The sequence below is a fragment of the Chrysochloris asiatica genome, unplaced genomic scaffold (genome assembly GCF_000296735.1).
Source record: "Chrysochloris asiatica unplaced genomic scaffold, ChrAsi1.0 scaffold00033, whole genome shotgun sequence".
NCBI classification, from domain to species: Eukaryota; Metazoa; Chordata; class Mammalia; order Afrosoricida; family Chrysochloridae; genus Chrysochloris; species Chrysochloris asiatica.
This window is the reverse complement of record NW_006408551.1, coordinates 24,754,682-24,781,493: the sequence shown is the minus strand read 5'-3', so window position 1 is coordinate 24,781,493 and position 26,812 is coordinate 24,754,682. Positions and strand designations below refer to the sequence as shown.

The 26,812-nt window shown below is 37.8% G+C and overlaps 1 protein-coding gene across 3 annotated transcripts in view; it reads right to left on the bottom strand.

Moving 5' to 3' along the window:
• Nucleotides 1-26,812, bottom strand: part of LGR5 (leucine-rich repeat containing G protein-coupled receptor 5) — a 209,029-nt gene that overhangs the window by 104,878 nt on the left and 77,339 nt on the right. For all 3 annotated transcript variants that reach the window (XM_006859559.1, XM_006859560.1, XM_006859561.1), the window contains exon 2: nucleotides 8,038-8,109. In XM_006859559.1, coding sequence (XP_006859621.1) covers nucleotides 8,038-8,109 — 72 coding nt within the window. The remainder of the gene's footprint in view (nucleotides 1-8,037; nucleotides 8,110-26,812) is intronic.

The window sequence follows — 26,812 nt, the reverse complement described above, 5'->3', positions numbered from 1 at the left end:
AAATAACAACTAAGAACAAGTCCTGAATGTGTTAAAACAAGTGACAGAGGTAGTCACTGTTACCCAAATGTCAGCAGGGACAGAGGGAGACCACAACTATGATGGCATTTCTTCTTCATACTTGCTCCAAGTAGTTATTTATCCAGGCTTATATGTTTTTAAACATTAAATCAGTAAACATCTCCAGGGTTCTATAGATTTTGAACTATGTGGGCTTTTATAAAGCCCCATGGATAGGTGAGGGATGAACCATGGCTGTTCACACAATTTATAACTTGGCTAAATATAAACTGGATAATTAGAGCTAAGGGGAAGAGTGACTACTTGGCTTAATTAATAGTAATTTTTATGAATTGATTTTTTTGTGGGTTTATTGGTATCATTATTGATAGTATCAGGAGTATTGTCCTACCTAATGTATGAAGAAATAAAGTACAACAAAGAATTTAAAGAGTTGAACGAAGTGCATAAAAGATTTTTAGCTTTCAGCATAGTGCCCTAATGTCATAAATACATACACACAATGACTAGTAATAAAGTCATAAATACACATACACAATGACTAATATCTAAACATCTATATTTTATGATAAGGATGGTCATTTGTTAATGCAGGTAAAATACAATGTAAAATATGGTGCTTAAGTATATTTATATATAAAATATTAACTGAAATTTTGTACCTATTGAACAATACCAGATTGATGAAATTCTATAATTGAAAATTCTGGTTATACTTTTCTCACAGTCAATGTATTTCATAAGTGAATTAATAACCTGAACTTACCATTCGTCTGTCACTTTGTTGTACTGTGATGGCTTGTGTGTTGCTGCGATTCTGGAACCTATTCTACAGGTCTATTAAATACTAACAGGGTGGACAGGTTTCAGCTGGGTTCTGACTAAGACAGACTCAGAAGAAGGAGAGGTGGGCTACTTCTGAATATTTAGTCGCTGAAAGTCTTGTAAATACTAGTGGTATACTGTCAGATAGTACCAGAATATTGAATATTGAAACATGATAAAGAGCACCAGAATAATGTTAGATATGGTCCCAGAAGATAAGCCACATAGGTTGGAAGGCATCCAAAATATGACTGGGGATGAGCTGCCTACCTCCTCAGAGCAGAGTTGACCGTGATGACATGAATGGAGTAAAGCTTTCAGGACATTCATTTTATGATAGGGCACAATAAAATGAGTAGAAACAACTGTAAACATCCATTAATAATTGGAACATGGACTGCACGAAGTATGAATCTAGGAAAATTGGAAGTTGTCAAAAATGAAAACAAATCCACAGAAGCATAAATGTGACATTGAACATATCCCACCTAAATTTAGAGATCATCTCAAGAACAGATTTGATGAATTAGACACTAATGACTGAAGACCAAAAGAGTTGTAGGATGACATCAAGAACATCATAGAAGAAGAAACCAAAAGGTCATTAAGAAGACAAGAAAGAAGGAAAAGGATGTCAGAAGACACTCTGAAACATGCTGCCCTGCACAGAGATGCTAAAGCAAATGGAAGAAATGAGGAGGTAAAAGAGTTGAATAGAAAATTTCAAAGGTCAGCTTGAGAAGACAAAGTCAAATATTATAATGAAATGTGCAAAGACCTGTAGTTAGAAAACCAAAAGGCAAGAACATGTTCAGCATTTCTCACGCTGATGGAATTGAAGAAAAAATTCAAGTCTTGACTTGTAATATTGAAGGATTCTTTGGGTAAAATATTGAATGATGCAGAAAGCATTAAAAGAAGATGGAAGGAATACACAGTCACTGTACTAAAAAGAAATGGCTGATGCGCAGCCGTTTCCAGAGATAGCATATGATCAAAAGCCAATGGTACTGAAGGAAGTAGTCCAAGTTGCACTGAAGGCACTGGCAAAGAACAAAGTCTGAGAACTGACGGAATACAAATTGAATCCTTTCAATAAACTAATGCAGCATTGCATTCATCTATGTCAGGAAATTTGGAAGACCATTATATGGCCAACTGATTGGAAGAGACCCATATTTGTGCCCATTCCAAAGAGAGGTAACCCAATGGAATGTGGAAATCATTGGACAATATCATTAGCAAAGCATGAAAACTTTTACTCAAGATAATTCAAAAATGGCTGCAGCATACATTGACAAGGAGCTGCCATAGGTTCAGGCCAGATCCAATTGGGGATGTGGATTGAGGGATATCATTGCTGATATCACATGGATCTTGGCTGAAAGCAGAATACCAGAAAGATGTTTGCTTTTATTTTATTGACTATTCAAAGACTTTAAATTGTATGGATCATGACAAGTTATGAACAACATTGCAGAGAATGAGGATTCTAGAACACCTAATTGTGCTCATGAGTAACCTGTACATAGACCAAGAGGTAGTTGTTCAAATAGAACAAAGGAACACTGACTGGTTTAAAATTAGGAAAAGTGTGTGTCATGATTGTATTCTTTAACCATGCTAATTTAATATTTATACTGAGCAAATAATTAAAAGATGCTGGATTATATATGAAAAATAATGTGGCATCAGTATTGGAGGAAGACTCATGAACAACTTGTGATATACAGATGAAAGAACCTTGCTTGCTGAAAGTGAAGAGGAATTAAAATACTGATGAAGACCAAAGACCACAGTCTTCATTATGGGCTGCATCTCAATGTAAAGAAAACAAAAATCCTCCCAACTGGACCAATAAATAACATCAAGATAAATGGCGAAAGACTGAAGTTGTCAAAAACTTCATTTTACTTGGATCCACTACAAAAACTCATGGAAGCAGCAGCCAAGAAATCAAATGATGTATTGCATTAGGCAAATCTGTTGCACAGACCTCTTTAAAGTGCTCAAGAGAAAAGATTTCAGTTTGAGGACTAGGGTGTGCCTGACCCAAGCCATGGTATTTGTAATAACCTCATATGCATGTGAAACTTGGACAGTGAATAAGGAAGACTACAGAAGAATTGATGTGTTTGAGTTATGGTATTGGAGAAGAATATTAAAAAGTCCACAGACTGTCAAAAGAACAAACAAATCTGTGTTGGAAAAATTACAATATGCTCCTTAGAAGCTATGATGGCCAGACTTCATCTGTCATACTTCGGACATATTATCAGGAGGGACCAGTCCCTAGAGAAAGACATCATGTTTGTTAAATTGGAGAGCCAGTGTAAAAGAGGAAGACCCCGAATGAGATAGATTGGCACAATGGTAGCAACAATGGGCTCAAGTGTAGCAATGATTGTGAGGATGGCACAGGTAGTGTTTCGTTCCGTTGTGCATAAGGGTGCTATGAGCCAGAACCAACTCGATGGCACCTAACAACAAAAACAATAACCTGAATACCCAGTCTATCTAACCCGGATAGGTTGATAGTGCTTTCAAGATTTTTCTTTCATTCTCATTCTTTCATTCCTGCATATATAGACATAATAAGATCCCTGATGCATTTCTAACTGAAAGGTTGGCAGTTTGAACCTACCTACCAGCTTCATGGAAGAAAGACGCGATGATCTGCTCCCTTAAAGATTACACCCTAGAAAATATTGTGGGGGCAGTTCTACTCTGTCGTATGGGGCTGGGATGAGTTGAAATAAACTAGATGGTGTCTAATAACACAATAACGTATATTTGGAGTCCTGGTGTGGCATTGTAGAATAAGCACTGGCCTGCTAACCACAAAGTTGATGGTTCAAACCCACCAGCGACTCCTTGGAACCCCTATACTTGTTCTCTATGAGTTGGAACTAACTCAATGGCATTTCACAACACCACTTACCATTACTCAACTCAGTTTAGCAGCATTTTTAAAGTGTCCAATCTGTGATGAACCAAGCACAATGCCTAACCTCCCTTCCACTTTCAGAGAATGGTTTTGAAAGTGTGTTTGAATCTTAATTTTGATCTACATTTGCATCTTAATTCTGGCATTCATCAATCTTTTGTCTTGATTAAGTTCCTTATTTTCTCTGTATCTCAGTTTTCTTATTTGAGAGCTGGGAAAAATATGGATTGTTAAGAGGGTTCAGTGAGCACTTCGTAAAAGCACTTTGAAAAGTGCCTGGCACAGACTAAGGTGTTACTAATTCTGTTATTACAGTTAGTTACATGATTATTTTGAAGATTTTGTACCCTAGAAAGACTATAGACTTAGTCACAGGTAAACCTAATAAAAAGTAATCAGTGACAAAATAAAGGTATAATCAAAATATTCTGCTTTTTAAAAAATCCCTATATTTAGCATTGGGAACAAAGGAACTAATCAAATAGAGTTAATCATTTTTGCAGATTCTATAAATACTGTCCCTTTTTGCCACTAAATGAATAATGATGTCTTCAAACATCAGTTAAGTGCAGCACAGAATTATATTTGGGAAAGTGGTCTTGCTTTTAGATACAGCAAATTGGCCAGCTCAGCTAAGGGGACTTCAGACATAATGAGAAAACAAAATGGATAGCCTTCAAAGTTCCCTCTGTTTCTGAAATTCTGTGATTCTGCCATCAAAATACCTTAATGGGATACCCAGAGAGATAAAATGAGACGTTTTAGAAAAATTACATTTTTAAATGATTATCTCTGCTTCCTTTCCCTTCCCCAGGCTTTCCTCAGTTATCTTTTGAGAAACTGGCCATGGAACAGAATTAGAATTCACTTTATGAAGAAAGAAGAATGATTTTGAAAAAGTTGGGCTACCAAGAAAAGAACTCTATTAAACAAAGTCCTTGGGGAAATAAAGTATGATTCAATTTGTGGCCCAAAGTTGAGGTGTGTGTGGAGGGGAGGGGAAGCTTTTCATCACAGGATATTATACTGAAATTAAAGAGAAAATAGTATGAAACGAATACTTTAAAAACATTGTAGTAAATAGGACTAAGTATTATGTAATAATTGTGGTGACAAGAAAGAGAATGAGAAGGATGTAAATAAGAAAAAATCCTGATGTCTAACATCCACTAAAAATAATCATTAAAACTATTGGCAAATGCCAATTCCATGACTCTCTGTCTAAAGCAGTTAGCATGTACAAGAAGCTCCTTTGATATGTTTTAGTTCCTCATTTGTCCATCAAACTTTATTAAACACCAGTTGTGACTAAGATAGATACGATGCCAGCTTTATAAGGTTAAATTCTAGCAGTGGAAAGGGCCCGAGAGAAAACAGGAACCTGGAGAGCTCAGAGTGACAATTTAATTCCTTGGATGATTAAAAACTTACTGTACAATCTTGGTATCTTATGATTCCCTAAAATGTCAGCTTGAGGACTAAGGTGCACCTGACCCAAGCCATGGTATTTTCAATAACCTCATATGGATGCAAAAGCTGGACAGTGAATAAGGAAGATCGTAGAAGAATTGATGCCTTTGAGTTGTGGTGTTGGAGGAGAATACTGAAAGTGCCATGGGCTGCCAAAAGAACCAATAGGTCTCTTTTGGAAGAAGTGCAGCCAGAGTGCTCCTTGGAGGCCAAGATGGCTAAACTTCGTCTCTCATTCTTTGGACATATTGTCAAGAGGGAACAGTCACTGGAGAAGGATATCATGCTTGGTAAGATGGAGGGCTGGAGCAAAAGAAGAAGACCCCAACGAGATGGTTTGGCCAGGTGGCATCATTGATGGACTCAAGTGTGGCAGCAGTAGTGAGGTTGGCCCAGGATCAGACATTGTTTCATTCTGCTGTGCATGGGGTTGCTATGAGTCGGTTCCAACTCGATGGCACCTGACAACAACAACTATGCCAAAAACACAATGGCATATTATGTGATGTTGAAGAATAATGATGAGTCTGAGAAATACCTCATAATATGGATGAACCAGGAGGACATTATACTAAGTGAAATAAATCAATCACAAAAGGACAAATAATGTAGGAGACCAGTACTTTAAAAACTCACAAAAAGGTTTTCATACTAAAAGAAATATTCTTTGATGCTTATTAGGGGTGGGATGTAGGGGAGAGTAATTCACTGGCTAAAGAGTTAACATGTGTTTACATGTTAACTTGGGTGGTGGGAAGGGCAGTATACAAGAAGAGGGGGATTGGCAGACGAATGATGAAGATAGGTGAAGACACAGGGAGGTATACACGAACTAAAGGAGACGGAGGTAAATAGTGATATATACACAACCTTGGAACAACAGTGTTCTGTGTATAGATATGCAGATAGAGACACAGGCGGCATGTGTATGGGAGGAAGAGTGGAATATATACAGACATAGATACATATATGGATTTCTGGTGTGGCACTAAAGGTAAGTGCAGGACTGTAAGGTTGGTTTGAACCACAAGGATGTTGGCTCAAACTCAGCAGTCATGCCTAAAAAACCCTTTACAGGGTCACTATGGGTTAGGGTCACTATGAGTCAGAACTGACTCAACAACACTTAACATCAACTATATATACACACACACACACACACGCACCTACATTTGAAAGAGGATATTTGTACAAGGGTAGCCACAGGGAGGAAATGGGACAGCTGGGACAGCTGTTGTTGCAGGGAAGGGATTGTAATCATTAAGATGAAACAAAGTATTATGATTGTTGAATGTAAAACTGATGATCTTGTCTGTAAACCTTCACTCAATTTACAAATTAAAAAAAAAAAAGAAAAAGAAAAAGGGAAAAAAACACCTGATTCCCTACTATAATACCCCCTTTGATAAAGCAATTTGGACATATTCAATTGATTCCAGTAGTAAAACAATAGCATTTCTTAAAAATTTAATGCCATAAAAAGTAAATATAGATCAAATTCTTGTTGTCAATTGTCCCTGAGTTTTTTCAACTTATGATAACCCCATGTGTATAGATGAAAACTGCTCCATGGGGTTTGCAAGGCTGTGATCTTTCGGAAGGAGATCATCAGGTCCATCTCCCAAGGTGTCTCTGGGTGAGTTTGAACTACCAGTCTTTTGACTAGTAGTTGACCACTTAATCTGTTTGCACCACCCAGGGGCTCCAGATAAAAGTCTAAAACTCTGTAGAACTTTGAGACTATTATTCTCTTGACAAAAATGATCAGTGTAATGCAATTTTAGTTATGATAGAACATTCTTTCCACCTCACTTGGCGGATCATGTGGTACATCAACAATTTAAATTACTCCCCAAATTGAACCCTGACTTCAGGATTTGAAAAGAGGCATTTTCAAAGAGGTCATTGCCTAAACAATTCCTTTAATCAACAGTCAGGATTTATTCAACTGATAGTGCCAAACTTTCTTCACGAGTACCATAATAGTGCATCACTCCCTTCTTCACCATCACCCTAAAGGATAAGAGGATCAAATGCAGCTTTTAATGCAGATTTTTGGTTTGTATGGTTCTTTTTCATCTTCTAGAAAGTGATTACTAGCCTTAATCAGTTTCCTTTGTATCATTTTTGTTTCCTCTTCATTTTATTTTTCCAATTAATTTTAACTTCCCCCTTTTACATTTTTTTTTTTTTTAAAGTGAATTAGGAGAGCCCACTTTAAGTTATCTGTGGATTTCATGTATTTTTTTGTTCAAGCCTTGAGGGAGGCTAAATTTAAAAGTAGGGAAATAGTAATTAAAAGTGATTAGGACAAGAAGTTTCGGTGCTAGGAAATGTGGGCTCAATTTTCCTTGTCACAGGCTGTACCAAGCAGCAGGTTTTGGTTTTGATTATAGCATTACTTGCTATTTTAATAAACATGAACCAGTATTCAAACTTTTAATATCCTGCTGCTTTAACTATTTCCAAAGAACTATCCAGCTCTTTTAAACAGGCTTTGTTTAAAAATTTTAATTTGTTTGGCCCAGTCTCACCTTAGAAAGTTGTAGCTTTATGGTAAACTCTTTTATAAGTTGATTTCCAGAATCATAAGCAATTTTTATCTCCCCATATCCCCTGCCCCACTACCACTAAGCGTTTCCTCATGTGCCAATATTGTTGGTGCTGACAGCTTTCCTGTCTTATTTTATCTGGTTCCCACAGTAAGTATGAGAGACAAACACAAGAATGTGTCCAGTGTTGACTAGACACATCAAGACTGCAATGATACTTACAACTCCTCAAGGAAGCGGAGATTGTGCAGGGGATTCGGGGGCAGCTGACTGATGTTGTTCATACTGAGGTCTCTGGAGGGGAAAACAGACAGCATGTGAGGAGCGGCATATGCCAACAGAAGGAAATCCAGCTGTTCAATTTACACATTTCCAGCAGCAATACAGTCAAATGGACTCATTCCTTTGCTTGACAAATGAGTTGCTATTTTGCATCTTAAAAATATATTCCTTTCCTCCTTCTTCACCCCCATAACATCATGGCTCTCTATCAAATTAGAGATTCTAAGAGGAGCCTATATGGATTTCAAAATGATTTAGACCATTTGTGTACACAGTTATAATTCTTCCTGTTTAAACTTATGTGAGCAGGACAGCAAAGGAAACTGACATAACTCAATTCTAGCCATAACTGAACTTTGTGCCTTGCATTAAATTTTGTGACAAAGAGAAATGTCTTCACCACGTAACTCTGGAAGTCCTGTTTCTCTAGGACGTTAAGCACCTTGTAAAAACAAATGCTTGGATTAAAGAAACTTAAAAAGAAAACAAAACCCCAAAACAACAAGACAAACAAAACAAAACCCAACAACTATTCCCTCCTTCTAACATGTTCCTTTTGCAGGTTCTCGGATTGCATTAAGTAAGTGAAATGAACCATAAAACAAGGGTGTAATGTGATCTTGTTCTGTAGCACACTTCCTGCTGGGCCTGCACAGTAGTTCCTGGCACAGGAAACAACAAGCCACTTTGGGCAGAACTCAATCAATTTTCGTTTTAAGCATAATTTTGTGTAATTAGATTTCATTCTACTTTTACTTTTCTATTTCTTTACTGTCTTTCACATAATCCTACAGCATCATTGATATCTGCCATTTGTAGTTCACAAACCAAAACACTGATGGATAGATTTTAACTGAGACCAACTCCCACTTTTACACAGTCATCTAAAGGTTGAGACCCAATGATTCAGAATCAAGTCCATTGCAATCTCAAACCCGGTCGGAAAGCAAACCAATGGCGTTGCTGTCAGTTGATTCTAATTCATTGTGATCCCATGTGTTACTGAGTAGAATAGCTCCAAAGAGCTTTCTTGGCTGTACTCTTAATGGAAACATATCATTAGGCTTTTCTTCTATGGCACTGCTAGGTGGATTCAAAACACCAATCTTTACTGGTGGCACAGTGGGCTAAGCACCGGGCAGCTAACAGCACAGAGGATGGTTAAAACTGAAAGCTATTCTGAGGGAGAAAAATGTGGCTGATTGATCCTGTAAAGATTTACTCTTGAAAACCTGTGGCACTGTAGGATAAAGGACTAGACTGCAAACTCGGTTTGAACAGCAAAGTCAGCTGTACAAACTCACCAGGTACTCCTTGGAAACCCTACAGGGTGGTTATAAGTCAGAACCGACTCCATGGCACTTAACAACAACAAAAACAAACCTTATGGAGCAGTTCTGTTTGGTCCTATATGGTCAGAATTATGAGTCAGAAGTAATTCAATGGTGGTGGCCTTAATTACTTTTTGGTTTACATTAGTAGTCAAATGCAAACCATCTGCAACACTCAAGGATCAGGTCTACATACTTAAAATTGATCTTGAGATGAGATAATTAGAGAATTCGCTATACCATAGTAACCAAATCTCTTGACCAGCAGAGTCAGAAACTATGATGCACCATTCAAAGATGGCAGCTGATCACGCTGCTTTGATGTGTATTATTTTCTACAGTCATGGTAGTGATCCCATCTCTCACATCAGACTCCTGAAAGGGCTCACTATGCCTCTTCTGAGTCTTTCATTCCAGGACTTCCCCCTGTTATGTTTATTGTTAGTTACACTTACCCCAAATTAAAAAAAATGTGGATCTGTTTCAATTTTGCTGTGTTGGTCATGAGTTAACTTGTTCAAAGCCCTGGAGGAAATTGAGGCTCAGAGAGGAGAGAGAAGCCTTCCAAGTTCCAGTGCAGTAGTTTGTGGGAAAACTCCAAGAACTAGGCCTGCCCTTGTCTAGGTTTTTTGCTTTTCTCTTTTTTGAATCTTATTACAGTTTACAAATTATACATATTCTGATCCTTACATTATTTTTAAAATTTCCTTTTATTTTTCAGTTAGTATTTGGTCTTTTTGACTATTGGAACACACAAAGTTTTTGAAGCACATGTGTGGCCTTAAAGTAATTTCCAAACCTGTGCATTTATTTTTAAAACTATTGTTTAAAATTTTTTTTCTTATCCCCCATCTCTACCACCACAATATTTTGCCCAAAATTCAGTTTCCTAAAATCAGTGAAACCATATAATGAATTTCTTTAGTTTTCATTTTCTGCAAAGATGTTAGAACTTTGGAAAAACTGGTCACTAGGTAAAAAATATTCAAAAGAAATGGAGAATTTAGATGTGATAAAACAATTAAATAGATGATATCATTATGCCCTCTGACCAAGTTCTAGTCTATGCCATGGTAATGACCACATCTAGAAATTGTACATTTCTATGGGAACTGTCACTACACCTGAAGATTTTGTGTTTCGAACCACCAACCAGTTGGGCCAGTGTGAGCACTGGGATTTAAAAAAAGCTTCTTAGATAATGTTCAGTCAGTGCTGAGAACCACACTATACAGGAATGTTGTTATTAAGAGCCAATGAGTCGGTTCTAACACGTAGTGACCCTGTACTGTGTAGGGTTTTCAAGGAATGGCTGGTGAATTAGAACCACCTACCTTTGGGTTAGCAGTCCACGTTATCTTACAGTGCCACATCAGTACTCCAAAAGCCCACAGCACTTGGTATTCCCACGTGGTTTCCCATCTAAGTACTAACCAGACCCTGAACTCCCACTATGGTATTGTAGGATCAGCACTGAACTGTGATGATTCACGGTTCAAACCCACCAACTGCTCCTCAGAAATCCTATACAAGGATGCTTTGAGTTGGAACGGACTCCATGGCACTTAACAACAACAACAACTCTGCTTAGCTTCTGAGATCAGACCAGGCATGTTCAGGGTGGAACTCTTTTTAAATTTCGAGGCCACTTTTATAAGCTCTACAACTAACTCTGGTAGCGTAGTGGTTACGAATTGGGCTGCGAGCCTCAAGGTCAGCAGTTCGAAACTACCAGCTGTTCCGTGGGAGAAAGATGGGGCTTTCTGCTCCCGTAAAGATTTACAGCCTCAGAAACCCTGTGCAGGGTTGCTATGAGTCGGAATTGACTCCATGGCACATAACAATAACAACAATAACAACAACTAACTCAAAATTAAGGAGACATTGAATGTTGCAAATGGCTAATGCATGTGGCTGCTAACCGAAAGTTTGGAGGTACCAACCTAACACAGACACCTCAGAATAAAGGCCTGATAATTTACTTCTCAGACTCCTGGTGTGGTGCTGTGAGTTAATGCTCTGGACTGCAAGGTCACTTTGAACTCAATGGTCAGCGGTTCAAGCGGTGAAGCTGCTTCTCGGAACCCTATACAGGGCAGGGTCGCTATGAGTCAATACTGACTTGACAGCACTTAACAACAACAACAACAACAATTTACTTTAAAAAAATCAGCCACTGACAACTCCATAAAGCACAGTTCTACTCTGACGCATCCACCGCTTGTCTGCTAGTTTGTCATAATGTGGTAGCTTGCATGTTGCTGTGATTCTGGAAACTATGCTATGGTTATTTTAAGTAGCAGCAGAATCACCTACAGTGGACAGGGTTCAGCTGAGCTTCCGGAAAAAGACAGACTAAGAAATAGGAGTGAAAGACTACTTCCGAATAGTTAGTCACTGAAAACCTAATGAATAGCAGTGAAATACTGTCAGCAGCAGAATATTGATTATTCAACATGATTAAGAGCACCAGAACATTTTCAGATATAGTGCCAGAAGATGAGCCCCTCAGGTTGGAAGGCACTCAAAATACAATTGGGGAAGAGGTACCTCCTCAAAGTAGAGTTGATTATGATGACGCGAATGTAGTAAAGCTCTTGAGAACTTCATTTTTCTGGTAGGGTACAACTCAAAATGAAGAGAAACAACTGTAAATATCCATTAATAATTGGAATATGGAATGTACGAAGTATGAATCTAGGAAAATTGAAAATTGTAAAAAATGAAATAAAATGCATAAACATTGATATCCTAGGCATTAGTGAGCTGAAATTGACTGGCATTGGCCATTTTGAATCTGACACACAATGGTTTACTATGACAGGAATGACAAGTTGAAGAGGAACGGCATCACATTCATTATCAAAAAGAACATCACAAGATCTGTCTTGAAATACAATGCTCTCTGTGATAGGATAATATCCATACGCTTACAAGGAAGACCAGTTAGTACTACTATTATTCAAATTTAGTCACCAACCACTAAAGCCAGTGATGATGAAATTGAAGAATTCAACCTGGTGTGATGCTGTGGACTAATGCATCAGATAGCAAAGTCATTTGAACTGCAAGGTTGGTGGTTTAAGCTCACCAGCTGCTCCTTAGAAACCCTATTCACGGTCGCTATGGGTTGGAGTTGACTTGATGTCATTTAACAACAACAACAAACCAACTTCTTCAGTTTGAAATTGATCAAACATGTAATAAAGATGTATTGATAATTACTGCCTATCAGAATGCAAAGATTGGAAACAAAGAGGAAGAAGTATCAGTAGTTGAAAAATATTGCCTTGATGATAGAAAAAATCCTAGAGATAGCATGATAGAATTTTGCACAACCAATGGCTTTTTCATTGCAAATACCTTTTTAAACAATATAAAAGACAACTACACACATGGACCTCACCAGATGGAATACACAGATATCAAATTGTCTACATCTATGGAAAGAGAAAATGGAAAAGCTCCATATCATCATCCAAAGCAAGGCCAAGGGTAGATTGTGGAACAGACCATCAATTACTCAAATGCAAGTTCAGATTAAAGCTGAAGAAAATTAAAACAAGTCCACAAGAGTCAATATATGACCTTGAATATATCCCACCAGAATTTAAAGATTTGTTGCATTAGACACTAATGACTGAAGTCCAGAAGATTTGTAGGATGACACCAAGAACATCATACAGGAAGAAAGCTAAAGGTCATTAAGAACACGAGAAAAGAAGGAAAAGACTAAATGGATGACAGAAGAGACTCTGAAACTTGCTCTCCAGCATAGAGATACTAAAGCAAATAGAAGAAATGAGGAGGTAAAAGGGCTGAAGAGAAAATGTCAAAGGTCAGCTCAAGAAGACAAAGTCAAATATTATAATGAAATGTGCAAAGACCTAGAGTTAGAAAACCAAAAGGGAAGAATACACTCAGCATTTCGCAAGCTGAGGGAACTGAAAAAAAAATTCAAGCTTTGACTTGAAATATTGAAGGATTCAATGGGCAAAACATTGAATGATGCAGAAAACATCAAAAAATGATGGAAAGAAAAAAAAAAAAAGATGATGGAAGGAATATACAGAGTCACTCTACCAAAAGGAAATGGTTGATGTTCAACCTTTTCAAGAGGTAACATATGATCAAGTGTTAATGCTACTGAAGGAAGAAGTGCAAGGTGTATCGAAGGCATTGGCATAGAACAAGGCACTGGGAGTTGATGGAATACAAATCGAAAATTTTCAACAAACTAATGAAGCACTGGAGGCACTCACTCATCTATGCTAAGAAATTTGGAAGACGAATACCTAGTCAACTGACTGAAAGAGATCCATACTTATGCACATTCCAAAGAGAGGTGATCAATTAGAATGTGGAAATCATCATAAAATATCATTATTATTGTATGCAAGTAAAATTTTGCTAAATATAATACAAAAATGGTGGCAACTATACATTGACAGAGAAGTTCCAGGAGTTCAAGATGGATTCAGAAAAGGATGTGTAACAAGGGATATCATAGCTGACATCAGATGGATCTTGGGTGAAAGCAGAGAATATCAGAAAGACGTTTGCTTTTGCTTTCTTGGCTTTTGATTGTATGGATCATGACAATCAAACATTCTGGAGAATGAGTATTCTGGAACACTTAATTGTGCTCATGAAGAATCTGTACATAGACAAAGAGGCAGATGTTCAAACAGAACAAGGGAACACCAAATGGTTGTAAATTAGGAAACGTGTGTGCCAGGGTTGTATTCTTTCACCATGCTTATTTAATGTGTATGCTGGAAAATAATTTGAGAAACTGGCTTCTATGAAGAAAGACATGCCATCAGGATTGGAGGAAGACTCATTAACATATGCAGATGATACAACCTTGCTTGCTGAAAGCAAGGAGGACTTAAAATACTGATGAAGATCAAAGACCACAGCCTTTGGTATGGGTTGCACCTCAGAGTAAAGAAAATAAAAATCCTCACAACTGGACCAATAAATAACATCAAGAGAAGTGGAGAAAATATGGAAATTATCAAAGGTTTCATATTGCTAAGATCAACTATCAACACTCATGGAAGCAGCAATCAAGAAATTAAATGATGTATTGCATTAAGTAAATCGATTGTACAGGACCTATTTAAAGTGTTGAGGAACAAAGGTATCAGCTTGAGGACTAAGGTCTGCTTGAAAATACCATTCAAGCCATGGTATTTTCAATAACTTTATCTGCATGTGAAAGTTGGACAGTGAATAAGGAATACTGCAGAAATATTGAAGCATTTGAGTTTTGGTGTTGGAGAAGAACATAAAAGGTACCATGGATTGCCATAAAAACAAACCAATCTGTATTGGGAGAAGTATAGCCAAAATAGTCCTTAGAAGCTACGATGGCCAGACTTCGTCGCTCATACTTCAGACACACTATCAGGAGGGACCAGTCCTTGGAGAAGGATATCATGTTTGGTAAAGTGGAGGGTCAGAGAAAAAGAAGACCCTCAACAAGATGGATTTGCACAAGGCAGTAGCAGTGGACTCAAATATAATAATTATAGGGTTGCTATGAGTTGGTACCGACCCGATGGCCCATAACAACAACTCTGAAATAGATGGGGTAGTCATGAGTTGGAATTGTCTCAATGGCAAATGGACTTGCCAACTAATTCAAGCACTGTTTCCTATGAGTAAAGGATTCCATTCAAGTAGAAAATATCTTTTCCTTGAAATATTTTTGTTGCTTGAAGCTCAATTTTTTCCCTTTGTTTGAAAAATATCAACTAAGCATTAAGTATCAGCAAATCTTACTCTAGGAATGCAGTGGATAATAAATTTCAATCATCCTTAATTTTTCCCTTCTGCAAAGTCCGTATAGTCATATCCCCTGTTACTTTTAATACTAAGCTTGTTTCTAGATCTGGCCTCTTTCTCTTCATTACTGCCGCCTGCTACTTGCTCTTCATTCTTACTATATGTCTCCTCATGGTCATCTTCTAGATGACAGAGAGGTTGCCCTAAAAAATCCATCTGATCATGCCACTTCCCTCAGAATCACAGATAGCCAATAAGAGAGGTCCCTTCTCAGGCTGATAATTTAGAAAAGGGCTCTGTCTCTGGAGGAGGGGCTGAATGCAGGTTGAATGACTAGGCAAGCCTGGAGTTCAGCTCCAACAGAGGAGCTCTTGTGCTGGCCACAATCTGGACAGACACAGCCATGTTAGGCAGCCTTGATTTTCCTGGCTAAGAACTTCTGCTTGTTCCAGACCTCTTAAAGGAGATGGTGTTTGAATTCTTTTGCTTTATACAACCTGGTCTAATGAGTTGTTGTTGTTGTTAAGTGCCATCGAAGTTAGTTCCAAATCATAGTGACTACGCATAGGGTTTCCAAGGAGTAGATGTTGAGTTTGAACCACCAACCTTTTGGTTCAAACCGATCTTCTGGTCCAGTGCTTTATCCTACAGTTCCACACCAGGACTCTGCTCTAATGTGTGCTTCTAGCTAATTGGGTACCATTTTCTTTTACGCAGTGTGTTTTAGTTACAATAAAATTCTTGCTACTTTCTTTTGCTTTTGCCTTTACAGTTGTGGTTCTCTTTCCATGGAATGCAGCTGTTGGTAGGTTCTATTCAGTGGGTCCGACACAAGCGATATAATATCTAATAGAACTGATATTGTTTGGTCTTGCACCATAGCCATAGTCTTTGGAATGTTTGAGTTCATTGATGCGGCTATTGTATCAATCCAACTCACTGACAGTTTTCCTCAGTTTCTGGTACTCTCTAGTTTACCAAACATGATGCTCTTTTTTAGCAATTGGTCTTTCCTGATGACATATTCAAAGTAAACAAGATAAAGTCTTGTTTTCTTCACTTCCAAAGAGCATTTCTGCTGCATTTTTTTTCTAAGAAGAAATGATTTGTTCATTCCTCTGCAGTCCACAGTATATTCAATAATCTTGTCCAAGATCAGAGTTTGAATACATAAACTCTTTTTCACTGTGCAGATTTCACATGCATACGAAGCAAAGAAAGATCAGGGCTTGGGTCAGGTGTATCTTAGTTATCAAAGTGATATCTTTAAGGAATGCATTATCTTCTCCACTTCCAAATTATCACCCCACTCCTAATTCCAAGTCAAGATCTAGATTAATCAATTCCTGGGTACCTCACATAAACGCCTAGCTTTCTAGCTTGGTTGTTCTCTATTTCCACTTCCAGTCCTTTGGTGTGTTTCCCTGTGGATGAACCTTGTTTTAGCTCAGCAATATAGGTCAGATCATATGTTGATCACCTGAATTACTGTTTCACCAACACCCTTAACTCCCTAGCCCTCTGCCTTTCATTTAATTTTTCCTGGCAAAAAACTCAGCTCTGGATGTTGTTGTTAGGTGCCATTGAGTCAGTATCGACCCATAGCGACCTTATGCACAGCAGAACAAAACACTGCCTGATCCTGAGCCAACCTCACTACTGGGAAGACATTATAATTCTTCTTTGTTACTATACCAGGGTTCAGAGTGCTACTAGAAAAGAAGAGCTCATAAATGTGCAGATTAGTGACTATAAATTCCTGGTTTTTGTGGGTTCTCAACACTACTGCATAGTTGCATAGTTCTTCTATTTGTTATTGCTCAGCTTCCCCTCCTATCCTCACAGAAACTGTTGCCAATCTTTACCACTTGCCTCAAGCCTCTTAATCAGCAACCACTTCCATCATGCTCATGGGACACTTTCTTTCTTACTTAATGAAAATAACTGGTATTCTCACAGCCACCTAAAAAAACAAAATGAAACCCATTTCCATCAAGTCGAATCCAACTTACAGTGAATGTATAGGGCAGAGTTGAACTGCCCCATAGGGCTCTCAAGGCTGCAATCTTTATGGTAGATTACCATATTTTTATTTCATGGAGTGGCTGAATTTGAACCACTGACCTTCTAGTTTGCAGCTGAGTGATTAACCACTGCACCATCAGGACCATTTAGCCAAACCACCACCTTACTTAAAATCCTTAAATGACTTTCCATCACCTTTCAAACGAAATCCAAGTTTCTACCATTGCACACAAGCTCCTAAGTATAGCACACAAAATGTTCATGATCCTGGGATACTTATTGTAATTCTTCCTTGAAGACTTTGATCAAGTGTCATCTCCTTCAGGAAGCTTCTCTAAATCCTCAGGTTGTTGTTGTTGTTAAGTGCTGTCGAGTTGGTTCCGACCCATAGTGACCCTGTATAGGGTTTCCGAGGAGCAGCTGGTGAGCTTGAATTGCCGACCTTGTGGTTCAAACTGACTTTGCAGTCAAATGCATTAACTCACAGCACCACATCAGGACTCCTCAGGTTAGTTATAAGTCATTTGTTGTTTATTCTCCTATGTAAACCCCATACATTTAATGACATTATATTTAAATGATATGTTTATATGTCTATTTCCTTGAAGACTTTTGTTGTTGTCAGGTGCCATCAAGTCGGAACCGACTCATAGCGACCCCATGCACAGCAGAACGGAACAATGTCCGATCCTGGGCCAACCTCACTACTGCTGCCACACCTGGCCAATCCATCTTGTTAGGGGTCTTCCTCCTTTTCTCTGACCCTCCATCTTACCCAGCATGACATCCTTCTCCAACGATTGTTTCCTCCGGACAATATGTCCAAAGTAGGAGAGACGAAGCTTAGCCATCCTGGCCTCCAAGGAGCACTCTGGTTGCACTTCTTCCAAAACAGATCTATTGGTTCTTTTGGCAGTCCATGGCACTTTCAGTATTCTCCTCCAACACCACAACTCAAAGGCATCAATTCTTCTACAATCTTCTTTATTCACTGTCCAGCTTTCACATCCATATGAGGCTATTGAAAACACCATGGCCTGGGTCAGGCGCATCTTAGTCCTCAAGCTGACATCTCTGCTCTTCAATACTTTAAAAAGTTCCTGTGCAGCAGGTTTGCCCAATGCAATACGTCGTCTGATCTCTTGACTGCTACTTCCGCGAGTGGTGATAGTTGATCCAAGAAGAATGAAGTCCTTGACAACTTCAATCTTTTCTCCATTGATAAGAATGTTGTTTATTGGTCCAGTGGTGAGGATTTTTGTTTTCTTGACATTGAGATGCAATCCATACCGAAGGCTGTGTTCTTTGATCTTCATCAGTAAATGTTTCAAGTCCTCTTCACTTTCAGCAAGCAAGGTTGTATCATCTGCATATCGCAGGTTGTTAATGAGTCTTCCTCTAATCCTGACGCCACGTTTCTCTTCATAGAACCCAGCTTCTTGTATTATTTGCTCAGCATACAGGTTGAATAAGTATGGTGAAAGAACACAACCTTGTCACACACCTTTCCCAATTTTAAAACATTCAGTGTTCCCATGCTCTGTTCGAACAACTGCTTCTTGGTCCAGGTACAGATTTCTCAGAAGTACAATTAAGTGTTCTGGAATACTCATACTTCTCAATGTTATCCACAGCTTGTCATGATCCACACAATTGAAAGCCTTTGCGTAGTCAATAAAGCACAGGTAAACATCTTTCTGATATTCTCTGCTTTCAGCCAAGATCCATCAGACATCAGCAATGATTATCTCTTGTTCCACGGCGTCTTCTGAATCCAGCTTGAACCTCTGGAAGTTCTCTGTCAATGTATGATTGTAGCCGTTTCTGTCTTACCTTGAGCAAAACTTTACTCGCTTGAGATATCAAAGAGATTGTCTGATGATTTCCGCATTCTGTTGGGTCACCTCTATTTGGAATGGGCACAAATATGGATCTCTTCCAATCAAGTATTATCTCCCTCAGGAAGCCTTCTCTAAATTCTCAGGTTAGTATAAGCCATTCGTTGTCTGCTTTCCTGTGTAAGTTCCATACATTTAATAGCATTCTATTGAAATGATGTGCTTACATGTCTATTTCCTACAATAAGCTGTAAACTCCTAAAAGTCAGGGATCATTTTGTTTTCATCATAGTACTTCTAGTTCCTAGGCAAGTCTTGACATTTAAGAGATACTCATTGAATGTTACATGGAACCCTTTTTTACTACATCCTTTCTATGACTGAACACATGATTTTACCTAATGATTTTAACAAAGCTATGTTTTTCATTGAATGGACACATTGCTTCTAAGAGGTACATGATGCTTCTGGAATAAAATACTCTTGAAAGAAAAGTCATTTTGTGTTCGCATTTCCAGAATGACTCTGTTTTTGTTCTCAATTAAGGCTGTAGTTTTCCTCTTTACCCCAAACAAACAACAAAATCCAAACCCACTGATTCCAACTCATAATGGGTCTACAGGACAGAATAGAACTGCTCCATAGGGTATCTAAGACTGTAAATCTTTACAGAAGCAGACTGCTTCATCTTTCTCCCTCAGAGCCCTTTGTGGGTTTGAACTGCAGCCTAATACTTAACCACGGCACCATCATAGCTCCTTCTTTAGTTTAGTTCTCTCTTTGTTGTTAAGTGCCATTGAGTCGGTTCTGACTCAGTGATCTGTATTATAGAGTGTCTGAGGAGCGGCTGGTGAATTTGAGCTGTCGACCTTATGGTTCAAACCAAACTTGCGGTCCAGTGCTTATCCTATAGCGCCATACCAGTACTCTATTAGTTCTCTCTTTAGTTGACCCTATTTGTTTTCTGTTCTAGGGATACCTCAAAGATTCTTGCCTATTGGGAGTTCCCTTGTACACTCAGCTCCAACTACTACTATGCTTATTCTTCCTCTTCATTGTCTTCTTCCTCTCCCTTCTTCTTTCCTTCTTTGTTTCCTCTACTCTTCTTCCTTGTTCTAAAATATTCTTCCTATCATTCCTATAAAGATCCCTGGTAACTCTTTAGGATAAGCACTGGACTGCTAACCACAAGGTTGGCAATTCACATCCCATCAGCTGTTCCATAGGAGAAAGAGGAGGCTTACTGTTCCTGTAAAGATTTACAGTCTCAGAAACCATATACAGGGTTGCTATGAATAAGAATCATCTCGATGACAGTGAGTTTATAATTTCTTTGGATTTATTATGGTAGGGACAACAGCAGTAGGTACTTAGTCCACATCTTAAAACCTAGCCATACTGTCTCTATCTGAGACTTGGTACTATGAACCTAGAAGGCAGAGTATTACTATTAAACAAGTTAATGAGACAATGACAACAAAAGTTCTTTCTTTAATCTTTTCCACAGCTATTTGCCAACTTTGTCAAACAAATATTTTCTTCTTAGCAAGGTAGTGTAATTCCTATTTCTTTTAAGTATGATCACTTAAAACTTGCCTTGGGAGATTCAGTAGCATTTAGCACTCTGAGAAAATTTCTGCAAGGTACTTAACTGTGAACAATAGATCGAGACCTGAAACCATTCCAGTACTGTTTAACTGATCACTTTTCAAACATGCTTCTAGAGACAAGCCCTCATGAACTTCAAAAGGAAAGGTGTAAACTTGAGCAACTTTCTATGATAGAATGAATGATGTTATTTTTCGTAGGCTATTGTTTTTAACTTGAGAGCAATTTATTGTTTTAAAATGTTTGTTATTGAAGTGTAATGTATATAAGAAAATGCATAAATCTTAAGTATCCATTCTGAGAAATTCTTACAACGTGACACTCCCTCGTAACCTGCACCAATAACAAAATCAACCATTGCCATCCCCTCAAAAGCCCTCTTGTGTTCTCTTCCACTCACTGATCTCCCTTTCCCTGAAAGTAGCTTCCTTACTATGAACATTTTGCATTTGTTTGATTTATTCTTGATCTTTATATAAGTGGAATCATTTTCCATACGGGCATAATTTTGGTGCGTGTACCTGGCTCCTTTCAGTCATGTTTCTGAGATATATCTATGTTGTTGCATGCAGCAATAGTTTATTTTTTCTCAGTCATATAGCATTCAATTTGTCATTACACTATGTTTTATTTATTCATTCAACTGTGATGGGTATTTGAGTGGTTTTCAGTTTGCGTTTATTATGAACAGTGTTGCCACAAACATTCTTCCATATGTGTTTTGTTAAGCATATATACGTGTGTATTTCTACTGGGTATATACCCAGGAGTGGAACTGCTTGGAGTCCTGGTGTGGCACTGTAGGATAAGCACTGTACCACAGGTCAGTTTGAACTGCAAGGTTGGGAGTTCAAACCTCACCAGCCATTCCTCCAAAACCCTATATAGAGTCGCTATGAGTCAGAATCGACTCGATGGCACTTAACAACAACAACATACGTCTAGATTCAAGAGATATTGCCAAATCATTTTCTAAAGTCGTTGCATGGATTCATAGTCTTTAATCAATAATGTCTGGGAATTCCAGTTATTTCATATCCTCATCAAATTGGTACTATATCATTAAAAAAAAGGTTATCACTTTGGAGGATGTAAAATGGTATTTCACTGTGGTTTTAATTTGCATTTCCCTCATGCTAACAGAGTTGAGTTGGAGGCCTGGTGGGGTGCTATAGGATATGCACTGGATTTCAAACCACAAGGTCAAGGGTTCAAACTCACCAGCCACTCAGCGGAAATCCTATACATTTAACAATAACAACACAATGTAGTTGAATATCTTTTCATTTGGCTTTTTGCCATCAGGATATCTTTTTTGTTAAGTGCTGATAGAACATAGTGGTGCTGTAGGATAAGCAGTGGACTGCTAACCTCCAGGTTGGTGGTTGAAACCCACCAGTGGCTCCTTGGAAACCCTGTACAGAGTTGCTATGAATCAGAACTGACTTGGCAGCACTTAACAACAACAACAACAAGCCAGAACATAGCATTATTTTATTTGATGATCTTCATTCAAATTAAAAAGTAAAACCTACTTGTAGCAACTAAGACTATATGAGCATACTTACGTGTAAAGAAAAGGCAATTAATTATTTCCTCATCCCTCTGCTAATCGTACATCTCCTGAGATGTCAAAGGTAGTCTTTCAAATAGTTAATATTATAGAAGTTAGAGTGTGTATTCTAGAGCATTCTGGCTTAGTGTAAGTCCTGGTTATGCTATTTCCTAGCTTAATAACCTTGAAGGAGTTATTTACTATCCCTGAGCCTCATTTTCCTCATCTGTAAAATGCAGATAATAATAGTATCTACTTCATAGAGGTGTTGTGAGACACAATTGAGTTAGTGTATGCAAAGTATCTAAAACAGTACCTGGTACATTATAAACACGACATATTTTACTATCATCATTATTATTATATAGAAATTCTTAATGGTTTTGTAAATTATGGCACTTGCCTGTAAAATGTATTAAGAATAGACAGCTACAAGCTTATGGTGTTTATAGTCATCTTGAAAAATCTGTTTTAAATTACAAGATAATTAAAAATATATATTTATAGATAGCTATCTTTCATTCTACTGGTCCATTATTAAATGGTTATATTAATATCCATTTTTAATGCATGTGTTAAAAAGACAAGTCCTTACCTAAAAGCTCAGTTGAAAATTTGTACATTATCATACTAATCTAAATAGATAGAAATAGTTATTTGACTAGACAGTCACTTACTTAAATTAAGCCAAGAATAAGAGACTAGATGTATTTATTTGCATAGAGATCACTTAACTAGAAACCTCACATACTCAGAACCCAGTCCAAAACAGAGAAATAAGCAAGTAAGGTAAAAACCAGTCAAATGACAAATAAAACAGCAAGCCAAATCCTTTTGAAATAGCCAGAATCAAAAGCCCATAAGGTCCCGGCATGCCTGGTATGTACTTTCCCCAGAGGAAAAGACTCCTATTAGAATAGAAACCTTCTTTAGTTGGCAGGTCTAACAAACTTGTTTTGTTTTTTCAATCCATAGCAGTAAATTACCAATGTACTGAAGAATCAACAAGGCTAATAATGAGATGGGAAAGTACATACAAGAACTAAAATAATGATAATAATAACCGTAAAGCATAAAGGTCTTGTATCATTAAGCATCAGAGTTCTAAAAACTATTAAAGTGATCAAAGGTAACCATTTGATTCCCCACCCCCCAGAAGATAATGTAGTGATTCATAAACTCTAAAGGAGTTATCACTCTATCACTCATCTGTCATTTTGTCACACTGTGGTGGCTTATATGTTGCTGTAAGCTTTGCCACTGTTATTTTAAACACCAGCAGGGGCACCCATGGTGGGCAGGTTTCAGCAAAACTTCCAGATTAAGACAGACTAGTAAGAAAGAGATGTGGACCATTTCTGAAAGGTTTAGTTATTTAAAACCTTATGAATTGCAACAAAACATTGATATAATGCTGAAAGATGAGCCCCAAAAGTTGGAAGGCATTCAAAATATAACTAGGGAAGAGGTGCCTCCTCAAAATAGAGTTGACCTTAATAATGTCTGTTGATAGGGCAAAGCTTTTGGGACCTACATTTGCTGATGGGACACAACCCAAAATGAGAAGAAATGGTTACAAACATCCATTAATAATCAGAACAAGTAATGTACAAATTATGAATATTGGAAAATGGAAAGTCATCAAAACCAAAATGGAATACATAAATATCTATATCCTAGGTATTCCTGAGCAGTATTGGCCATTTTGAACAGATCATTCATATGGTTTACTATGCTGAGTATTACAAATTGAAGAGGAATGACACTGCATTCATTATCAAAAGATACATTTCAAGATCTATCTTGAAGAACAGTGCTGTCTGTAATAAGCTAATATACCCTTATGCCTACAAAGAAGACCAGTTAATATGACTATTATTCAAATTTACACAACAACCACTAAAGTCAGTCATCATGAAATTGAAAAACTCCACCAACTACTTCAGTCTGAAACTGATCAAACATGCAATCAAGATGCATTGATAATTACATACAAAAGATCAATAGTTAGAAAATATGATCTTGGTAATAGAAACAATGCTGGAGATCACTTGAGAGAAATTTGCAAGATCATTGACTTACTCATTGTAAATACCTCTTTTTAACAACATATATGGTGATTATACATGTGGACCTTACCAGATAGAATACACTGGAATCAAATTGACTACATCTGAGGGAAGATAAGGTAGAGAAGCTCAATATCATCAGCCAAAACAAGACCAAGAGCCAACTGTGGAATAGACCATCAATTGTCCATAAGCAAGGTCAGGCTGAACAGCTGAAGAAAACTAAAACAAGAGCCAAAATGTGACCTTAAGTATATTCCACCTGAATTTAGAGGCCATCTCAAGAATAAATTTGATACATTAGATATTAATGGCCAAAGACAAGAAGAGTTTTGGGGTAACATCAGGAACATTATACATGAAGAAAATATCAGATTATTTTAAAAGATAGGGAAGAAAAGGGCAAAAATGGAAACATCAGAAGAGACTCTGAAACTTATTATTGAAGGTAGAGGAGCTAAAGTGACTAGAAAAAAGGATGAAGTAAAAGAGCTGAACAGAAAACTTCAAAGGGCAGCTTGAGAAGACAAAGTCAAGTATTACAAGGAAATGTGCAAAGACTGAGAGTGAACCCACTCAACAGTTCTCAAGCTGAAAACTTGGAGTAAATTTAAAGCCTCATATTGCAATATCAACGGAGAAAAGATTGAAGTTGTCAAGAACTTCATTCTTCTTGGATCAACTATCAACACTCATGGAAGCAGCAGTCAAATCAAACGACATATTGCATTAGGCAAATCTGCTGCACAAGATCTTTTTAAAGTGTTGAAGAACAAAGATGGCAGCTTGAGGACTAAGGTGCGCCTGACCCAAGCCATGGTATTTTCAATAACTTCATATGCATGTGAGAGCTGAACAGTGAATAAAGAAGACCATAGAAGAATTGATGCCTTTGAGTTATGGTGTTGGAGGAGAATACTAAAAGTGCCCTGGGCTGCCAAAAGAACCAATAGATCCGTTTTGGAAGAAGTGCAGCCAGAGTGCTCCTTAGAGGCCAAGATGGCCAAACTTCATCTCTCATACTTTGGACATATTGTCAGGAGAAAACAATCACTGGAGAAGGATCTCATGTTTGGTAAGATGGAGGGTCAGAGAAAAAGAGGAAGACCCCCAGTGAGATGGATTGGCCAGGTGGTAGCATCGATGGACTCAAGTGTGGCAACAGTAGTGAGGTTGACCCAGAATCGGGCAGTGTTTTGTTCTGCTGTGCATAAGGTCGCTATGAGTCGATGCTGACTTGATGGCACCTAACAACAATTGCAATACTGAAGGATTCTATGGAAAAAAATATTGAATAATTCAGGAAACATCAAAAGAAGATGGAAAGAATAGTACATAGAATCACTCTACCAAAAAGAATTAGTTGATTTTTAACCATTTCAGAGGTGGTATATTGAAGGAAGAAATCCAAGCCACACTGAAAGCACTGGTAGAAAATCACGGCTCCAGGAATTGATGGGTTACAGATTGAAATGTTTCAACAAACTGATGCAGATTTGAAGGAACTCAACATGCCAAGAAATATAGAAGACAGTCACTCCCTGGTCAACTGGAAGAGATCCACATATGTACCCAAACTGAAGAAAGGTGCCCTAACAGAATGCAGAAATCACGGAACAATATCATACGTAAGTAAAATTTTGCTGAAGATAATTTTAAAAGGGTAGCAGCAGTACATAGATAGGGAGTGGCCAGAAAATCAAGTCTGATTCAGAAGAGGATGTAGAATGAGGTATATCACTGCTGACGTTAGCTGGATCTTGGCTGAAAGCAGAGTATATCAGAAAATTGTTTACTTGTCCCTTTATTGACTATTCAAAAGCATTCAAGAGTGTGGGTCTTAATAAGCTATGGACACATGGCTAAGAATGGGTATTTCAGAGCACTTAATTGCACTCATGAGGAACCTGTATATAGACCAAGATACAGACAGAACAGAGGGATATGGAATGGTTTAAAACCAGGAAAGCGTGTGCCAGGGTTGTATCCTTTCACCACACTTATTCCATCTGTATACTGAAGGAATAATCTGAAAAGCTAGATTATATGAAAAAGAATGTGGCATCAAGATTGGTGGTAGACTCCATTAACAATCTGAGATATGCAGATGATAACACCTTGTTTGCTGGAAGGGAAGATGATTTGAAATACTTACTGATGAGGATCAAAGACAACAGCTTTTAGTATGGATTACACTTCAATGTAAAAAACAAAACAAAACAAAACCCAAATCCTCATGATTGGGCCAACAAACAAACAAACAAAAAAATAAAAGGACAAACTGAATTAGGGAAATTGACTGCAAAAGACCTCCCTGAAGCCACTCATGGAAACAGCAGTGAAGAAATCAAACGACATATTGTACTCATGAGGAACTTGTGCATAGACCCAGAGGCAGTTGTTCGAACAGAACAAGTGAACACTGAGTGGTTTAAAATTAGGAAAGGCACGAGCCAGGGTTGTATTATTTCACCATACTTATTTAATCTGTGGAGT